The sequence below is a fragment of the Rhinichthys klamathensis genome, unplaced genomic scaffold (genome assembly GCF_029890125.1).
Source record: "Rhinichthys klamathensis goyatoka isolate OS25496 unplaced genomic scaffold, OSU_Roscu_1.1 h1tg000899l_1, whole genome shotgun sequence".
Classification (NCBI taxonomy): Eukaryota; Metazoa; Chordata; class Actinopteri; order Cypriniformes; family Leuciscidae; genus Rhinichthys; species Rhinichthys klamathensis.
The window spans coordinates 295,811-317,206 of NW_026607247.1; the positions used below are offsets into that span (position 1 = coordinate 295,811).

Below are 21,396 nucleotides of genomic sequence, written 5' to 3' on the forward strand. Positions count from 1 at the left end.
TCCATTTAGTCTTATTGCTGTCTCTATTGCTTTTCAGTCATATGCTAAATTAATAAATCAACCACTGATTTCTCATTGCAAATGACACTACACTTGAGTTAAATATTTGAATAACTTGGTGACCTCTGCATGTTTTTGTCCCTCATGTCCTGATATAGTTTTTCCATGACCAAATTTGACTATGGTTGAGATATGGAAATTTATTACATAATCCGTGCAGTAGATTGTGGGAAAAAAGAGGGAGGAATATAGTGTCAGAAGTTATACAGGAGAGATTTTATGTCAGGTGCAATTTAGGTCATGTGAATTTTTATAGCGTATTCATACCAGAAAGTCACCTGTTGTTCCTAGTGCTTTTATAAGGTTATAGCTCGGTTTATCTCCCTAAACTTTATTTTGTTTTTGTCATAATAAGGCCTCAAACAAAAGGACAAGCGTGTGATAGTCGTATGCTGAGGCTTGTGAGGAGAGCTTTCTTTCTTTAGTTCTTAGACAGGACACTTTTCCCCCCACTTGAGCACAAGTCACAACAAGTCTTCATAGTGCACTTACTGGAGACTAACCTTCAGATTTCACCAGTCAGTGTTTACAAAATGGCTTACTTGACTAAAAGGAAGCTTAGACATGACATTTACAATTTGAAAGAACTTTTATCGCAAGTTTATCTCAAGCCCTATTGCACAGTTATTCTAAGCAGCTGGTTTGTCTGGTTAGGTGGGTCTCTCTGTTTGTTTATGTGTGTGTGTTTGAGGACATTTCAGTGGTGTTTTGAATTTTGATGCTAGAATTGAAGGACACATTTAATTAAGGATGACAAATCCGATAAGAGATGACGGATCTGTGAGAATGTATGTGTGCATTCCCCACGTTTTCCCTCCGTCTGTAGAAGTATGCTGGCAAAGCACACTACTCTTTTGTGATACAATCACCCGATCACAGTCAGATCACTGCTTGCTGAAACTGTAAATGTCATGAATGTCCTTGAGTTAAAAAGACCTTTTTTTCTCTTGTCTTCAACCAAAAACGAAAATTGTCATTTACTCACTCTCATGTTGTTCCAAACCTGCATGACTTTCTTTCGTTCTTCTGCCAAAGACTAAAGAAGATATTTTGAAAAATGTCAAATGGGTTCAGTCAGATCCAATAGGCTTTATGCACAGCTTCACTACTTCCTGAACTTCAGCCAGCTCCTTTGTTTCCTGTCTGCCATTATTGGACAAACTGATTAATCCAGGTGTGCCTGGCCTCAGTAACAATAATCAGGCACACCTGGATTAATCAGTTTGTCCAATAATGGCAGACAGGAAACAAAGGAGCTGGCTGAAGTTCAGGAAGTAGTGCAGCTGTGCATAAAGCCAATTGAATTTCGTTTCAGATTTGTCTTTTTTGGTTGAACTATCCCTTTAAATGACACGAGGTCTCTTCTTTTGGTTGTTTAAAATATGTTAGACCTTTAACTGACCTAGATTTTGGAATGATGTTGAAGATCTGTATTTTATTAGTTGTTGCATTTGTGCTGTTGATCTTAGGTTGGTTTCAGCTGAGACAGCTCAGTTCAGTCCTACTGGAGAGATGTAAAAACAGTTTCTGCTGTGCCAGACACCCCCCAAAGTCCTGAGCAGTGCGTTACATTTAAGGCATGATAATGTTTAGATTGGAACCCACCCAGAGCAATGAAATCAGATATAAACTTCTCAGCAAACAGATTTCTCATTCTTGCACAACTGAAACAACAAATGTTTTTCTGTGAGGTACATTTTTCTCAAACACTGCCATACTTTTTAAATATTGTGGTTATTCAGTAAAATTGGTTGAGAGGGATGTAAACCATTTTTAAAACACCTTTTCTCACAACAATTTTGAACGCATGAATATTCCTCCAAAATATAATATTTGCTACAATTATTGGTATCAGCCGTCAGTGTCATCAAAAAAGAGCTCTAAAGTCCCTTAATGTGGCTGCTTTCGTAAGTGTGAATGCAAGTCTACCACTATTTTTCACTTCACTTGAGTGTCTGTTTACACAGAACTCTTCTGAGACACTCAGTCACGCACTTACTGAGAAACGATACGGCTATTCCAAAACAATCCACACCCACGGCCTTTTTACATCTAACCCAGGAGGATCCTTCACCCTTCTTTACCCAGTTGGCCTTCTGCATGTCCCCTCTGTCAATGTCAAAGTATCGGGTAGCCTGCAGTTATCAGAGACCCAGATACAGCTCACTATCTCTCAGATGCTCCATTTCCCCGTCTGCATCTCTGGGCTGACCGCGCCCAGCTCTGTGTCTTTGATGCTGGGTCTCCCAGTCCCATAGTGCTGCTGTGTCGGTGGTAGAGGAAGCAGGGTGATAAACAGCGAGCGTTCCCTCCAGACATGCGCTCAGGCAAAGCAGCAGCACTGATAACAGCACTCGGGATGGTCTGCTGGTGGAACCAAAAACAAAACGAAGATGAGGACTGAAAACACACGTAGAAGCAGTTTGTGTTCTTTTCCTTAAAAATGACACCATTTATTTGAATGCTACGTTCATTATTATGATTGTCTTTTAATTCAAATAATTGATGAAGATAGTTTTTTGGCATCAGTGTGATTAATCTCATTTTTAAATTAGCAGAAATTTGCCTACAAATATATACAGTGGGGTCCAAATGTCTTGAGACTTTTATTTTGCGTTGTTTTTCACTGCACTTGAAATTATCAATATAACAATTGGAGTTAAAAGTTGTATTGAAAAACAGTAAGTATTATGATTTCAGAATGTCTTGGTATTTAGTAGGCTATATCCTTTTTTGTTTTCATGACTGCAGTGCAGAATCAAATCTATTTAATGCATTTATTAATGAATCTTTCATTTGACAGCAGATCAATTCAAAACCAACTAGAACTATTCTATGCGATTCAGTAGACTTTGATGTATTTATTCATTTAAAGGGGCTATGTGTAGGTTTTTACTTAAAAAAATCATTAAGATAGTCTACATTTGTACATTTATGAGCCAACCATAATGTAATAGAAAGAATGACACCTTGACTGTCCACCACGGTTGCCTCTATCAGCCTGTAGGCTCAATTGTGTGTGGAGGAGTCGGGTCCAAATTGGCGTGAAACTTCACAAAATGTGTCGTCATGCACGTTCTCGTCTACTTGGGCTTACATCCGTACGGCAGCCATTAGTAAGCAGCGGCAATCGCTAGCAGTAGTGTTTCAAATGGACTCTGCGGACGGAAAGAAGCGACCAGCCTCCAGCAGAATCCAGATACCCACGGAAACTCCTCGTAAGTAAAAAAAAAAAAAAAAAAAAAAAAAAACGTATCTAGTGCGGCCAACGAGCATGCGAGCGTGCGCACTGAGAACGAGCATGAGACTGGCTGCAGTTTCTCTAACGGCCACTGGTGTCAGTAACGGTAAGAAATTTCAGAACTTCCGCAATGCTCCTTTAATATGTATTTATATTAAAGTACTCCATGATTGATTCCAGTTTTAGCATTTTAAATTGCTTTTTGGCAAACACAAAAATTCACAATTTAAGTCCTATTTCAAGCGCCATGATTTGTACAAATTGTTGTGAATCATATAATTTAATTCGTCCATAAAAAACCTAACAAAAAATTTATTTATTTGAAACTGAAATACAAATAAAGCAACAGTGTCATTGTTTGTGTGTTTTCTGAACATAGACACATGTGCTGCTGTCTTTTAGAAATCACACTGAACAACAAATCAGGTTTAGATAAAAGTGTTAGCTGCTAAATAATTAATAATGTGTCAACTTTGTCAGCACTGTTCATTATCATATTTTCTCAACCCCCTCTCCTCCGTCAGGTGTCCACCGCTCTCTTTCTGTCAATATATTTTCCCCAGGTGATCCCTGCATCCGTAACACAGACTGCAGTTATCAGTGAGAGCTGTCATGGTTGCTTGTATTATCTCTTGTGTGACCCACATCTCTTATCGCTGTTTTCAGAGCAGTGCAGAACCAGCATTTTCCCATTCTCTGGGTTGAATCTTTCACAGACACATCTCATTATCTGCTCTGTTTGCATACAGTATATGTTACTCCATGTCTCACATTTGGTAAGGGTGGTTACTCAGCTAAAATCAACAGAGAAATGCTGTGAGAACGTTACAGGGAATCTGCCCTCTCCCGTTTTGCTACACTGAATGGCAGAGCTCATTGTACACTTTTCTCAGTCTACTGGACAAAGACTTTAAACAGTATATTGAGCATTAAGGCTACATATTTTGTACTTCTGTAGCATTTCATCTTTTTCCCTGATGTGTACTTATAATGTTTGAATCAAGTTTCTTATAATTCTCAATGGCCAACTTTTAACAACTAGGCTAGTTGAAAATGTATGGCTGTTACTAAAAGAAACACTCAGCGATGCGTAGTAACCCAGAAATCTTTCTTTTCTGAACAGAGCCACATTTCCACACAGCAGAATTGTTTTGTGAAGATACAACACGAGTTTGCTTTGCTCACATACTGCTAGTGTGAGGTTTTGCTGTAAGACGCTGTTTTTGCTACCGTACCTTTAAGACTTGTGTGAATGAAGTTGATGACTTTGTCGATTTTAATGGAAGCATTTTGGTTTTGTCACGTCACGTCATGTGCTTGTGGTACAGATACGATGTAATGGAAAGAAACTATTACCACAGACACCTTTTAAGGTGGTCACTGCTCACTGACTTTCCAGAACATGTCTAGACAAAGAGAGAAGCATAAGAGAGGCAAAACACAGTGAGAGAGTGCCTGATCTCTTTAGACAGAACAGCAGAGAGAGAGAGAGAGTCTGTATTACAGCTCTCTCTGGTTCTGTGGTAACTGTCAGACACATGCTGCCTAAATAGACATGAAGTTGGGTCTAATTATAGAATATTCCAGCATTAACTCTCGAATCTTCCAAACAGGCCAATAATGTGGAAAATTAAAATTATTCACAGAGGTCTAGTCTAGAGCCTCAGTCGATCAAACCTCATTGACCGTGTGTGTGGCAATAAATCTTCTCCATCATGCCAGCCTGCTGTCTCTCATCTGTGGAAACTCAGCTGAATTTGTGCATGTAGGAAATAAAGACGAGTTTCCCACGTGTTTGCACAAGCAGTCCAATGTAAGCAAAGACGCCTCAAAGTGTACAGTTTAACTTTCCCACACTTGTAACATTGTAGAATATAGTCTTTGTAATGATAGTATATAATAGTATTATGCAGGTGAATCTGGTGAAGAAAATGTGCTTATTAAATGTGCATAAAATAGTTACTAAAATATGTTGCAATGTAACAACTTTTTTCCTTGTTTCCTTTTTTTAATTAATACATTTTAATTAATTTAATCTTTTCTTTTTTTTTTGGTCTGAAATTTGTCAGACATTAATCTTTATGAGATTGTACACCCACAGAGACGTTGGAATTCAAATAGCGATAATTGCTGGGGTTTTTTGACTGAGTGTCTGTGTCATATTCATCCTTTGTTAAAATGACAGAGGTGTGTGAGAGTGAAAATGAGTGTTGGAGACAAGAGTTTTGTCTTGCCGTACGAGTTTCAACCCTGTTCTAACATTGCTGTCCTTTCATATGATCTTGATTGATCTTCTGGACTTTTGCCCTGTTTGTTGTTATGGTGTCACACTCATTTAAGAGTCTTTTCAAAGACAGCAAACAGAGAGAGAATGAGAGCCTGCGCAAGACCATGATCACCCCACCCATTCTGTACTGTTAACCAGCCTGACCACTCTAAATCAAAACATATGCATGCAACCATACGGTTACGTCACTCTCTTTCACATGTATAATTGTTTTATGTGTATGTATGTGCCTTTGAGTTAATCATTGGGCAAGTCCCAGATCTCATCAGGATATGACGCAACTTTAGGGAATGGCTCTTTGTTTCGCTGTTTGTACTTTAGAGAGAGTGAGATGGATAGAAACTGAGAGACTATTCGTTTACTCCAGGGAGTGATTCAATTAAGGTGTGACAGGAATTGGAAAGGTCTGGCTCTTTCGCTGAGTCAATCAGGAGCTCAGGAGTCAATTACAGACCAACCTATGATGCATCACATATAAGTTACATTTTATCTGTTCACACGCTCAAACAAGCTCCCAGCGTCCTTCACTCGATAACACACAGAGTCGAAGCGAAGTGAGGAATGTGACTCAGTGTTTCTCACAGGAAACTGCTTCTGTTCAGGTGCCGCGGAACATTCAGTGGAGCGTTTGTCTCGGAGTGTGACTATACGTGTATTTTATTGTCTGCAGTTAGCCAGTAAACAACTGAATAGTAAAGAATCACATCCTATTTGTGAACATGCATCTTAACTCCCATATGAGCATTAATTTAAACAAAAATATGTTATTTAAATCTTACATATTTTTGTCCAAAATCCTTAGTTTTACCACGTTTATTTTAGACATTTGTTGGTGTAATCAAACAGAAATGTATATTGTCTATAAAAATACACAAAGTAATATATTATAATAGATAAGTTAGTTACACTAGTAACTGTTTTCTTAAAACAAATTTTTTTTCTTATATTGGTAAAGTAGTATTTATTCATTCATACAGGCCTGTATATATTTTGCAAACTTCATTCTATGGTATTGGCCACCTAGTATATGGCAGATACTTTTGGCATTGATCACTCTCTTTTTGCTATGTGGAACATTTGCTATGTGATTAAAGGATTGTTTCTATCAATATTGTCAACTTTTAACCATGATTGTCTACATATTGTATGATCTTTTTTTAATAAGCTTTTATTGTGTTTTGTAGGTTCGGGAGATTCTGGGCCAGTGCTCCTGTCCATCACAGTTTCCGATGACCAAAGTCTCAGAAGGGAAGTACAAAGTGGGCGACTCCAGCGCACTCATCTTCATCAGGGTACAACTTTTATTAACTTTCAGCAGACTTAATATAGCTTAATCTATGCGAAATTAGCAATAAGTTGAGGCAAGTTAAGTCCCAACACAACAACCCCTTCACAACCAATGGTGTGAGTTTAGAGTGGGACTAACTGTTTGGCTGACCAATATCCACCTTATCTTTCACGCAAGAGTGGGCACAGCCATTTGTAAATTTAATGCGTCTACTAGCACATTTACAGAAAATAGCTTAATTCTGCGTTAAAAAATAAGGTGGATAGCATGGGGGAGTTTTGGGGAACAATTATTTTTGCAATTTCATTTGGTGGCACAGAATGATACACTTTACTTTCTTTTATTACAAAGTTTTAGTACAAATGCTGTTGTCACACCCACATCAAACCATCGATTCTGTTGTTTACTTTTTGAATCTGTGCTGCTGTATCATTGGGATCTTTAACATTTCCAGAATGGAGGTCAGACTATAATAATTATAGCTCCATAATAAGCCATCCTGAGGTTTGAATGCTGTTTACACAGTTGCCAAGCTTGACCTATTCAAGACTTAGCCTGTTATCCAGCTTCATCTAAAAGCACCCACACCCATTCATACTGCGGACAGAAATAGAGACTTGTGTCATTTCCTGTCCTCTACCTAGCTCTCTGGATTTATGTGTGAGTGTGTGTGCATGGCTTCATGGGTATTTATTACCCGCACTTTATACATGCATGCATCTATGTCCCTTAAGTGTGTTGTCGGGTCTACAGATATTCACTCTCAGCTGGAGGAAATTTGGGAAGGAAGGAATTTTATCTTCCTCCAATGCAACTGGGCTGAATCAATTAAATATCATTCTCCTCTGCATAGATGGTGTAACTGCAACCCTATATCCCCCTCTTTCTCTCTGTCGTCATCTGTCTTAATTTGCACTTTTCTGTGCCTGTTTTTTCCTCTGTGGTGTGTGTGGTACGCGCACTATTGTTAGATCTGTGTGTGCAACTTAGCTGGTGCTGTTAGATTGAACCCTTTTATTTACTGAGCCTATGATTATACATAGACCCATCATCCTTCACCAGTGCATTTAAAGGGATACTCCACTTTTTTTGGAAATAGGCTCATTTTACAACTTCCCCAGAGTTAAACTGTTGAGTTTTACCGTTTTTGAATCCATTCAGCCGATCTCCGGTTCTGGCGGTACCACTTTTAGCATAGCTTAGCATACATCATTGAAGAGGACAAGACCATTAGCATTTCTAAAAAAAAAAAATGACCAAAGAGTTTAGATATTTTTCCTATTTAAAACTTGACTCTTCTGTAGTTACATCGTGCACTAAGACCGACGGAAAATGTAAAGTTGCTATTTTCTAGGCTGATATGGCTAGGAACTATACTCTCATTCCTGCGTAATAATCAAGAAACTGTACTGCCGTACCATGAGTGCAGCAGGCGTAATGATATGACGCAGCGCCTGAAAATAGGCTACCTTCCGTCAACACAACGGAACTATTTTCAGGCGCTGCGTCATATCATTACGCCTGCTGCACTCATGGTACGGCAGTAAAGTTTCTTGATTATTACGCAGGAATGAGAGTATAGTTCCTGGCGATTGAGACCTTGGCACAAGAGAACATTAGCTTTGTTTACTCAGTGCTTACTATAATTATGGTTTCAGCATGTATCCGCCTGTTGCCATGGTGACTAAATCCTAACTGCTTTTGAAAGGGCAGATGAGTAAAGCTATTAAAGAGTGCTGCCCTCCCATTGGTCAATTATTACATTAGGACCTACTGTAACATCAAATCTACCTGCAGTTACATTTAGCTAAATACTTGGTTGGGCTTTTAATTACTTGTTAATTATAATCACTCATACCAATATTTGCAGAGAAAATCTCTGAAAGGATGATTATTCAAAGGCATTACACTACTGTTCAAAAGTTTGGGGTCGGTATGATTTTTTAAAAATGTTTTTGAAAGAAATATGTTATGCTTACCAAGTTGCATTTATTTTATCTACAGTAAAAAAAGCTTTTTTAAAAAATAGAATTTGAAATGTCATTCACAAAGCTGAATTTTCAGCATTACTTGATTACTTCAGTGTTACATGATCCTTCAGAAATCATTCTAATAATGTTGATTTTGTGCTTAAAAAAACATTTATTTATTATATCAATGTAAAAAACAGTTTTTTTTTAAACGTCTGCCACAATGTACTGATTTCTATTTCAAATAAATGCTGTTTTTTGGACTTTCAATTCATAAAAGAATCCTGAATAAACCGGATCAAAGTATTGATTACACAAAACACAGTATACAAAAAAGCTGCTGGAGTCGATATGGTTTGTTTTATTTTCATATAATTGAATAAAACTACAGTCCACAGCAATACATTTTGCAATCATGTTGGTCTATCTGTTGTTGAAGACTTAGTAGTTCAGCTTTGATAAATGCATCTCGACTCTCAAGACCCCTGCATTCTGTTTCACTTCGTCAGCTGTTCTGTAGATATAAAAACACGTCCTGTGTGAACAGCTTCTTACTTATTTTGTACTGCCTTTATTTTGGTAATATTATTTGGCTTGGTGCGTAGTTCAATTTAAGGTTTAGCTTGTATGACTGTTTCAATCTTTGCAAAAATGAGTGTGCGGGTGGGCATTGTGCCAGCCAGCAGATGTGCTTTCTTTTCATGGCAACCGCACACAGACACTCGTCACACGATTATTCCTTACCATGTGCTCAGCAGATGGAGTTTAGCAATGCTAAATCTATAAAGAGCTTTGATGCAACAGTTACGAAGTACACAATCAACAGTGAAAATGTGAAAGGGAACATTTTCCTGACTGAGCGTTTCTTGATTAAAGGAATCAATAGCTGTCTCTTACCTACATTTCACTGTTCATCAGAGAAAAAGGAGGCTTGTTTCTATGCTAAATCTCCTCCATTCCCCTCTCTCTGAATACCAGCCGTAAGGGGGTTGAATGAGGGAGAGTGTGTGTCGGTGCGTGATGTCTTTTTGTTCTCTCTCCAGCTCTGTCATTGCGTGCTGTGATGATAATGAAGGCGATGGAGACCGGTGAGGTGGAGAGAGCTCTGTTATACAGTATAGTGCTATAGGACACTGGGGGTTGATCTTATATTAATCAACTGACTGTAATGTTGTCCCACCTGTGTTATTAGTGGTGTTTGAAGATTGCCCATTCTATAGGGATAGGATTAGGGGTTGGTTTAGAGTTAGTTGCATGTAATTATGCATAATTTATAGTTATTACTATACTAACTAGATGTAACATGTAATAAGGATACTGTAAAATAAAGTGTTAAGTTATCAGGCCTATGCATTTTGCAAGGTAGACAATAAAAAAGGTAAAAAAGTCCCATAGAAATGTTTTGACTTGGGCCAGTACGAAACCACCCATAACCCCCTAGCAACAAACTAGCATCACCCTTGCAACCGCTCAGAACACTCTTTGTGGAAGCAACTTTTGCCTGGACGAGCACCACTGAAATTTTCTTCACAATAAGTAAAAAGCAAATTTACATGTTAGTTCTTGGTTTACAGCTCTGTATATTACATAGAGACATACAATTAATGAATTAATCAAGTGAATTATGTACGTGCAGATCCTCTACTGATTCTTTTATTGTACTGAATAACAATTGATTTGATGCCTTTAAAGTTTACACTGTGATGGTTTTGTTTCAAAGCTTTAAGTTGTAATCTTTTCGTACATCATATTCTGTTTTGTAATTTTCCATTTGGCAAAACTTCTGGGATCTACCATTTATCAATTACTCTTCAATCTTTAACCAGCTACATATTTCTAGGTCAATTATCATGTGTTTTGATTTTTCATTTTTTTTTTTTTGCATTTCTTTGCTTATCTGTTTAAAAAGGTTATACAATTTATTTATTTATTTTTTGTTATTATATGTGGCACACACACACACACACACACACACACACACACACACACGCACACACATATGCATTAGAATACGTGAAAGGTGTTAACCTCTTTCTCTCTCTCTCTGTGTAGGTGTTACGGACTCATGTGATGGTGCGTGTGGGTGGAGGTTGGGACACACTTGAGCATTACCTCGACAAGCACGATCCCTGTCGCTGCGCTGCATTTGGTGAGATCATCACTTGTGTGTGTGTCATTTCCTGTCTCTAAGCTTGAGACTTCTTAGAATTTTAAAACCATGCTACATGTGTTTCTTGTGTCTGGTTATTTACATTCTTACAGTATCATACATTCAAGTTATACAAGTTTTTGTTTCTAGTGTTTTGTTGTTAATAAAGGTTAGTTCCTTCATTTAAGTACTCAACACTAATAGTGTAACTTAGTCTGGTAATGGGCTCTTACAACAGATTGATAATAGCTGCTCTCATTCATCCATATATTGCCATGCAACTACTGAAAAATATACAAAATATACACTACCTTTAAAAAAAATTTGGGGTCAGTAATATTTATTAATGTTTTTGAAAGAAGTCTCTTATGCTCACCAAGGCTACATTTATTTGATCAAACATAGTACAATAAATAACAAACAATAAGCATTAAAACAGCAAAATTGTGAAATATTATTACAATTTAAAGTAACTAATTTCCATTTTAATATATTTTAAAATGTCATTTATTCCTGTGTGTGATGGCAGAGCTGTATTTTCAGAAGCCATTAGTCCAGTCTTCAGTGTCACATGATCCTTCAGAAATCATTCTAATTTGATGATCTGGTGTTCAAGAAACATTTTGTATTATTATCAATGTTGAAACTAATTGAGCTCCTTGATATGTTTGTGGAAACCTTGAAACTTTTTTTTCAGGATTAGAGAGTTCGAAAGAATAGCATTTATTTGAAATGGAAATATTTTGTAACATCACACATTTCTTTACTGTAACTTAACTGTATCAATTTAATGCATCCTTGTATAATATAAGTAATTTCTTTAGAAATTTTTTTTAATGGTACTGTACAAGACATAAAAAGCCTTTTCATGAGAATGCAATCATTTAAGTGAGTAACCAAATTGTGAAATTCAAATTTACATCAGTATTTAAATTTACATCAGGTTTAAAGTCATTTATTATGTTCAAATACATTATCATTTTTTTTGTGAATATTAAAAGAGCCTTCTGATGCCTTTCTTTGACCTCAACAGCTCACCGGTATCAGCAGGCTAAAGCGAGTGGCCAGGGTCCTCACAGTAAGAGCTCCAGCACACATTCTTCCCGCTCCACAAGCCCAGGACCTCACTGGCGCAATGAGGGCATGGCGCCCTACAAGACACCCGACAGGCGCTCTTTGGACCCTGCGTTGGGTGCCACAGCGCATTCCTCTCCATCCCGGCCTGGCAGGTCGCACCATGCAGCTGTGCCTGTAGAGATGGAAACTAACACAGTGCGACCCACAACGCTGCTGCCTCGACCACCACGAGACAGATCAGAACCTCGCCACTTTAATCCTCTCAGGTCAGTGCAGGTGTGTTTGGGTGTTTAGCAGTGTGAATGTGTGCATGTTTACGGCACTTAGGAAAGTACCTCAAAATAGAAAAGTACCCAAAAGTCACACTGGAAACAAAGGCACCTAGAAAAAGAAAGTCTTTTTTTATTTTAGAAAAAAAATTCTTTGGATATAAGTGTACACATGACATATCTTGTAAACAATACATAAAGAAAATCATATATATTGTAAATATAGATTTTAAGAATGGATTTTGAAAAGAAAGTACGTTTCATATTATAATATTTGCTTACTGATAATATTGTTTTGTTTTTATTTTATTTCTTTGCTAAGACAAAGCCATTACCTTCTCCATACAGAAAGAAATATGAATACTGATGAAAAGTACAGACAATTAAAAAAAGAAAAAGAAAATCAAACAAAAGAAAAACATTCACAGAACCACTATATGTGTGAATGGCTATGGAATGTGTGCACTCTTGAAGCGTTATGTCTGGGACACATGCATGATTGCGCGTTTGTATAGTTGTTTTGTCTGTGTAGATCCCTTAGGGTGTCTGCCATTTGCTCACACTGACCTAGTTAACTCAACTCAAATTATAGCACTCTGTTTGTGCACTGTACCTCCAGAGTGAGCTGCATCTTAAGGCAACAGTGCACATGCACACAAACAAACAAATACACACACACACACACACAGATTATTGCAAGCAGATTTGAACTAATCCCAGGTGACATTGCCCTGACATCTATCCTCTTCTCGTCTGGTTTGTGACTCCCCCTTGTGTTAGAATTCTTTTATACAATTTCACAGGGCCTCTGTGCTCTCTGCCTAATTATGCAAAGGATAACATGGTCTTGGATAAAAAAAAAAAAAAAATTGACATTATTTCCAGAGCAAAGGGACATTTCTATATATATATGAAAATTTGTTTAAACAATACTGTGTAAACTCCATGCCATGCATTACTGCACTCTAAGACTAAAGAAAAAAAATACTTTAAAAAATCCTGAAGTTGTAAAAGGTTTATTATTTTCATCAGATGGTGGGGAATACTTGTGCGTCAATGTTTGCAGTGAGGGCATTGTATAACTGTACCACGAACAGCTTGCTGGTTTATCTTGGCTGTGTGCCTCGGTTTCCTTAGGCTGACTAATGATGCAGGCCAAGCATCAGAGCAGCACACTTTAACACTTGCACTCCCGGAGCTGCAGGTGAGACAGGCTGGATTACTGAAGATTAGGATAATCTCAGCCCACAGGTCTGTCATGGCAGAAACAGGTCAGCACAACAGGTTTATGCAGGTCACATTACAGAGCCAAGCTGTCAGGATGTGCATTTTAATTTCTTAGCAGTAAATTTTGTTCATATGCAGGGCAGGCTCTGTTTGTTTTTTTTGTGTTTTTTGGCTCGGTGTACATAAGACATTCTTTAGGGTTAAAGGAAAGAGTGACAATGTCAGTTTCATTCTTAAAACTTCAGTAGTAGTTCAAGAGTGTATGTGTTTCATAAAGCCAGAGAATGGGTAATACCTCTCACTCCCTCCCTCTTTGATGGTTTCCTTAATTCCAAAGAAATGGCTGCATTCAGCTCCCTGCACACTTCATAGATATTCCCCATGTTGTCAAAAGGCTGTTATATTGTTACCAAAAAATTCTATTTCGAATAAAAGCTGTTCTTTTGAACATCCTATTCAAATAATCCTGAAAACATGTATCATGATTTTCACAAAAAATATTTAAGCTGCACAACTGTTTTCAACATTGATAATAATAATAAGCAATGTGCCTTGAGCAACGAATCAGCAAATCAGAGAGCAAATCAGCCCATCAGAATGATTTCTGAAGGATCATGTGACACCGTAGACTGGAATAACGGCTGCTGAAATTTAACCTTTACCATCACAGGAATAATTGCATTTTAAAATATATATATAAAAAATAGAAAACAGTTATTTTACTTGGTAATAATTTTTCACAATATTGCAGTATTTTTGATTAAATACTTTTAAAAACATTTAAAAAAATCTTATCGACCCCAAACTTTTTAACGGTGGTGTATATGTGACACAAAAAATGTCAGAAATGTCTGGCAGTTAACTATCTGAGAATCCTGGCTTGGTTTTATGTAATCTCGTATCTTTCTCTCTTTTCTCTTACACACAGGAATAAGGAATCTCATCTTATGACTCGCAGACTTTCAGGAGATAGTGACTCTTCTACAGCCTCTTCTAAAGGTGGAGGAGGAAGCACAGGAGGAAGTCGCTTCTCTCTGGGTACACGGCATGCTCATGGAGATGAGGTGGTGCTGCTGGTGAACCGTAAGGAGGGCAAACACGTTATTGAGCGTCCTGGAGCAGGAGCACAGATTTCAGCCCTGAGAGCCCCTCAGACCCGTGCCCGTAGTGCTTCCAGAGAGCGCCCAGCACCGCAGTCCACCTCAATCCTTAAACCTAGTCCACCACAGGGCCCGGCAGAGGTACATCGAACACCCCGCACAGAGAGAGGCAGATCACTGGGGCCTGAAGGTCCACGGAGGCTCCAAGCTCCACGCTCCCTCAGTCAGGGCAAGACACCTAGAGGCCGATTGGGTGAAGTCAGTCCCGGATCATCACCTCGCCGCAGAGACCCTCAGCTGCTTTCCATAGATCGGAGAGAGGAACTGAGACCCAAGCATATGCCCGCAGCATCCTCAAGAATAACTGGAAGTATGCCCAGAAGACAAACATCCTCCTCTGCCTCAAACTCACCCGTTAAAGGCTGCGCCAACGGAAGTCCTGCGAAAAAGGGGATGGTAACACCACGTCCCCCTGCTCCTCGGTCTCCTTCCTCTGGGAGCCGGAAGTTGCTTCCCCCGGTCACACAGCCAGGGCGGCGCTCTCCACATTCTTCTCCGCGATCAAATCCTCTCCACCCTCCACGTTCCCCTCGATCAGCTCACAATGCACGATCCACAGGGAGAGACCAAAGAAGTAGGGCAAATCCTTACAACCAGCTGCAGGAGAGCCAGGAGGACAAGAGTATGTTTAGTTTACACCTGCTGCCAAGTCTGGATCCTCAAAGGGAGCAAGATCTGTATCGTAGCTTTGAGGCAGAGTTCCTAGCCAACACGCAACAAGTCAAGGCTGGGCAGGGTAAAGAGTCCACTGGAAGGGAAATGAGGTCACTACAGCTCCCTGTCTCCAATCAAGGTTTAGGGGCGCTCCCAACCTCTTCAGGTGACACTAACGTTACAGACTCTGCTTACTCTTCGTCTAACTCTTCAACATCTTCTCTTAATGTCGGAGGTAAGGTAGGAGTTCTGCCTGATTTGCGAGAGTCTAAACGGACTAATCATCGTGCCTGTGCACTCGAGGACCCACCTGTCCTTCTCCATAGCCAGATTCATGGAGGGCTCCTGGAGGGAGGGCGATGGGGTAGTAAAGGTGGTCTCCGTAAGCTCCCTGCCATCTCCAGCTCCACAGAGGAAGGAGAGGCCTCAAATCCAGGCCTATCCAGATCAGTGTGCCTCCCCAAAGACATCAATGGAAGCCTCCCTTTGACTGAGGTGCCAATGGAGAGCCAGCAGGACCTGGTGGAATGGGTTGTGGTGGAGGGAAACATGCCACAAAGTGAACATCACCAAGATCTACCATATGGCAATGCTGTCCAGACTCTTCCTGAGTCATTTCCCTCCCCTCCACCACCTCTAGATGACTGTTCCTACCAGGACTCCTCCAGTGAAAGCTCCTCCATGTGCTTGAGCATGAGTGAGCCTCCATCTGAAGGCTCCTGCACTCCACCTCTACCACTGGCCAATGGGGATGCGGATGGCACAGTCGTCCTCCGTTCCAAAAAGGGTCAAAAGAAGACAGAGAGGGTGCCATCCATCTACAAGCTCAAGCTGCGGCCAAGGATAAGACCTCGCACTGACAACAGACCTGAGAACAGCCCGTCACGCATCCCTACACCTTTACAATACAGAAATCATTGTCAGCAGTCTCCTGCCAACTCGTCTCCCCTCCAGACCCCACCACAGTCCCCACGTTTAAACACTAACCAACCCTCGCACAAAGCTTTGCACCAGGCCTTTGCGGACCTCATCCAGCCCCAGCAGCGATCCCCGGCTATGGGCTCTAGAGAGTGTGCCTACTCTTCAGAGTCCAGCCTAGACAATGAGGCCTGGATGTAGTGAATGATGACGATGTACGCAAGCCTTGGTCTATGTTCCTTTGCTCAGCATATACAGCTTTACAGTCAGATTAGAGAGAGGAGTGGCAAAAAAAAGCACATTTGTAAGACAGAGACATTGCACATCTGACTGGTGTACAACATGTAGCAAGAATCCTTACTGTCAATTCACTGGAGATATACATTTGTCCTAAAGGGGCTAAGTACATTACCAATGCCATTCTTGACATCTTGGACCAACATAGCCTGTTCTGAAGTAATTCAGAGCTACATGCACCATCTGAGATATGTTTGATTTCGTTCATTGAGTCATTTTTTTTTTCTGTTTGGGAAAGAAAATTAGTACATTTCCCTTTAGGGGATCTCTAGGTTTTAATGCTTCTCCATACGTCCATGTCCTCATTACCTGTTTCTGAATTTGTTCCATGAGGATTAATTTCAGCTGGTTTAGTTCAGTTTTCATTTGTTAGGATTGGAACGAAGTATAAACATTTTAATCAGGGAATTGTAATATACAGAGTGTACTGTATACTGGAGAATAAGAGCTGTATAACCCGTAGAGCAAATAAGATGATGGTGGAATCATTTTAGGGTAATTTTGTGTGCAAGGCAAGCACCTAAATGACGCTTTGAACATACTTCCATGTGGAATCCAAATTGGAAATACAATTAAATGACTGTACTGTTTTTAGCCCAGGCTAAATAGAATGGAATATCAACTTGTTTCATCATTTTGAGGATCTCTCAGAAACGTTTACGAGAGGACGCTATCACATTGGCAGACAAGCAAATATCTTGTATTTGTGTGTATTATGTTTTGTACATACTAATATGGTTAATGTAAAGGTTTATATGTAATATATGTTCATTTGCTGAAATGTGGGGTCGTGTAATGTAAATATAATTATTAATTGAATTTAATACTAATGTATAAAACATATGCTGTTTATTTCAGTATGTTAATTCTGCCTTAGCTATGCAATGTTGCTATTGAATGTTGCCTTGACAAATTTTCTTGCCTTAAAGTAAGTATGAGAAGTTGTTTTTGTGAAGTAGAGATGACGGGATGTTGTGTGTATGTATCTGGGTGGAAATATCTGTGTGTGAGGTAGAGAATGTGTGTTGGATCCTGTGTTTTGGCCCATTGTTAACTGTGACAATCACACATGTGAGGGTAATGGTAACAACAAGATCCTGCTTTATCAGCATTCTTCTGTTTGAAGTTTTTGTTTAAATTAAAGTAATTGCTTGATTTATTATCTACAAGTGAGAAATGAAGGACACTTAGTGTCATATTAAACATCAATAGGATGTTTCTCAAAACATGGAAATCACTACAAACTAGAAAATGGAAATCATTTTTATTGCGGCCCTTTTATTGTGAAAGCTATATCGAGTCCAAAACTGTTTATGAAGTAGTGATATTTTCCACTGTAATCATCATTAGACATTACATTTCTTTTAAAGTTCTGTGGCGCCACCAAGTGGTGGAATGCTTTGACTGTTAAGTCAGATGTGTTGTGTGACTTGCAGTACAGAATGAATATTCTGTCATCATTTCTTCACCCTCAAGTTGTTCCAAAACTGTATGAATTTCTTTCTTCTGCTGAACACAAAAGAAGATATTTTGAAGAATGTTGGTAACCAAACAGTTGATGGACCCCATTGACTTCCACAGATTTTTTTCTTATACTGTGGAAGTCAGTGGGGGCCAGTCAACTGTTTGGTTACCCGTATTCTTAAAAATATCTTCTGTCATACAACAACTTGAGGGTAAGTAAATAATAACAACAGAATTTTCATTTTTGGGTGAATCATCCCTTTCAAATGAGTCCAGTCAAATGAATTACACTACACACATATTGCTTTGGCATTGGATTGTTTATTTATATTGAATGAGTAAGTTATTAGGCCTTGGTGATTTGGTTAGGGGTAAACTGTACTATCATAAAGGGACGATGTTGTATGTTTCTGAATGAATGGATGAATTGTTTACTTTTGGTATGTTCTCTTTTGGAGGCTTTAAACTGCCGTGCGTTTATGAGCTCAAGTGTTTGATTGAGAGATTATCTGATGTTTGTTGTTTCAATTAATCAAAAATGGGTCAGGAAAAGTGAGGGAGATGTTAATGGGAATGGATTTCAGCGTTCATGTTTTGCCTAAATGACTGCAACCATATTACTCTTAGCATGGCCATTTACTCTCCACAAAAATCCGCAATATACAATCCAGCACTGCACATTGCTTCTATGTTTATTGGCATTTAAATGCCTGCTGTGACACGTTAGGACTTTGTTAAATTTCATACCTAAGTACAAATAAGGACAGTAGAGCTTTCTCCAGTCTTTCAGATTACATTAATGGTTGCTGTGCCTAATTCTCATAGTCACATATACACACTACACATCCAGTTATCTTTACAATATGTAATCATTAACTGCCATACATGTGTACAGTAAACTGATTTGAACTCCAATCGTATTTATTCTGTTTTTCTTTCCAAGAAAAAAAAGACAGAAAGATGTTTCTTTTCTGTGATTACATTTATGCATTTCTAATCACATATAGACATTTTTTAAATAATTTATTGCATGGATGGGTTCTGTTTTTCTTTATTCATTATTGACATCAGAACTAAAGGCATGTAGATTCACACATTGTATTTACTTGAGCAGAACCATCTGATTTGCATTACACAAATATGATGTTCAGATGTGATTTTACAAAATGCATGTTGAATCTACAGTTATGCTCTGGTTTCAATAAATGAAAAGGCTGTTGGATGATTTGAAATTTGAATGTCTATGGATTTACTCTTAAATTGCAATTTTTTTGGCTGATTATTTTTCTTTAATGATGACAATGAAATGTAAGGTCTTGACATTGTGGAATTTGTCTGTGTTGAATAGCAATATTGCAAGACCAACATTCCACTGTTCCTTGAAAACCAATTGCTGTTAATTTAATTCTTGAAATAAAAAATGTTTTGGATCAAATTATTTGTTTTGTGCTTGTCTTCCATTTATATATATCCTAATCTTTACTAAGATTATTTCGAGAACATTCAATATTTAGAACAAGAGAACAGGTTTGCATGACAAAAGACATGGTGCATTTGAAAATTTACATTTATATTCAAGATAAAATACATTTGTTAAACTTGACATAAAAAATAAAAAACATTGGTGACTCAGATTTTATGTTACGATATTGTTATGTGAAGAAAATATTACAGAATAACCCAGCAAATTTTGCACCCTCTATTATATTGCCCATGGAATATCAGGTGCAAGCATCAGGTGTAATATTACCTCACACAACTATATCATAACAAAATCCGAGTCGTGTAGTAAGTGAATTAAATCTGTAAATCATTTGAGATTTTACTGTAATTTTTGGGCAATCGGCAAATAGTGTAACATGAGAAAACTCTTCTCTATGAAGGCGGAAGACGGAAGTGTGAATCATATGACAAAACATGTAAGGTGGGAGGGAAGGAAGAAGGCCGACTTGTACACACTCACTTCACTTCGGTAAGGAGCATTTCTCGGTTTTACTAAGGTACGGGGACTCGTTTCCACTTATCTATGGCTTTGTGCGCTGCTTGGTTGGTTCAGTAATACAGCACGCTAGATTAAAGGATTACTGTGTGCTCTCATAAGCCCTGATTATAGAAGGTCATGAAGCTTCAGCTCGCGAGCCGTTAGCATTTAGCTAGCTCATCCATCGACTCTACATCTCCGCGAGCAGGTTCATTCATCCGCCAAAAATGGAGTGGGCAAGTCAGCTATGTGTGAGTGACGGCCTATTTCGCTCTAAGGATTGGAAGAAATACTCGTTGATAGATTTGGGTTTAAATGAGTTTGAAATGTCGGATTCGGGACGTAATAAATGGGTTTTGCTAGTTAGCTCTGTGGCTTTGAGATTAGTGTGTCTGTCACCTGCTGCAGTCACCGCTGTGCCACGTACTTTTAACCAGTTGTGATGTTACGATTGTTGGTAATAATCATTTACGACCAGGCCCTGCATCACGTTAACAGTCGTTTAGTAGTGTATGTCAGCTCTTTGACAGTTGACAGCTACTTTATCTGTACTGCACTAGCTGGGAGTGGGACGCCGCCTCACAGGTTGACGAGATAGATTATTATTTTCGTTTAAATGTGAACCTGCTGGAATGGCTGTAGATTAGCAAGTATGTTAACGTTATTATACTATAGAAAATGTCTATTGTTCCTATTCTTGTTTACGCGGCGGTATCAATTTTTGAGTCCAACTAATACTGGTTAACTTAGTTGGTTTAGTTTTGCAGTGCCAAACTAGATTTTTGCTGATTTCTCGACAAAATTAGTTGTTAATTCATGTGCTCTTCTTACAATGTTAAAAGCTTTCAGAAGTTAGTTTTAAAATAACTGTTTCCTATTTGAATATACTGTATTTTAAAATGTAATTTATTCCTTTGATGGCAAACCTGAATTTTCAGCATCATTACTCCAGTCTTCAGTGTCACATGATCCTCATCCTTCATAAATCATTTTGATATGCGGATTTGGTGGTCAAGAAACATTTGTTCTTGGATTAATGGAAAGTTCAGAAGAACAGTATTTATTGGCAACAGGAATACTTTGTAACAGTATACTGTTTTAGATATTTTGTAGCATTATACTCTAAATGTCTTTACTGTCACTTTTGATAAATGTATTGTGTCCTTGCTTATTATTATATTATTAATAAATTACTGATTATTATTTAAAAAGAAACTCTGGTTAACATGGTAATTGTTTCTAAGGGGTGTAATGTATTGTAGGGATTTTGTATGTTTTTGTAATGAAATAACACAGCAGCCCTTGAACAATGACTTGCATGTGTCGAGAGTCAGTGGACTGTAATGTTGCCTTA

At 38.5% G+C, this 21,396-nt stretch overlaps 2 protein-coding genes across 6 annotated transcripts in view; both read left to right on the top strand.

Moving 5' to 3' along the window:
- Positions 1–17,440, top strand: part of gas2l1 (growth arrest-specific 2 like 1) — a 31,826-nt gene extending 14,386 nt beyond the window's left edge. Inside the window, exons 2-5 of the mRNA XM_056244026.1 lie at positions 6,773–6,880; positions 10,899–10,995; positions 12,029–12,338; positions 14,497–17,440. Of these exons, the coding sequence (XP_056100001.1) occupies positions 6,773–6,880; positions 10,899–10,995; positions 12,029–12,338; positions 14,497–16,501 (2,520 nt within the window). The 3' untranslated portion in view covers positions 16,502–17,440. The remainder of the gene's footprint in view (positions 1–6,772; positions 6,881–10,898; positions 10,996–12,028; positions 12,339–14,496) is intronic.
- A 2,508-nt stretch (positions 17,441–19,948) lies between these two features.
- Positions 19,949–21,396, top strand: part of ap1b1 (adaptor related protein complex 1 subunit beta 1) — a 33,177-nt gene continuing 31,729 nt past the window's right edge. Inside the window, exon 1 of one of the 5 annotated variants that reach the window (XM_056244028.1) lies at positions 19,949–20,033. Coding sequence is in view for 3 of the 5 variants with exons in the window: in XM_056244027.1 (XP_056100002.1) it covers positions 20,270–20,293 (24 nt within the window). In the remaining 2 variants the exon portion in view is untranslated. Of the gene's footprint in view, positions 20,062–20,163; positions 20,294–21,396 lie in introns of those variants that run through there. The other 4 variants (XM_056244029.1, XM_056244027.1, XM_056244030.1 and 1 more) reach the window with 4 other exon arrangements.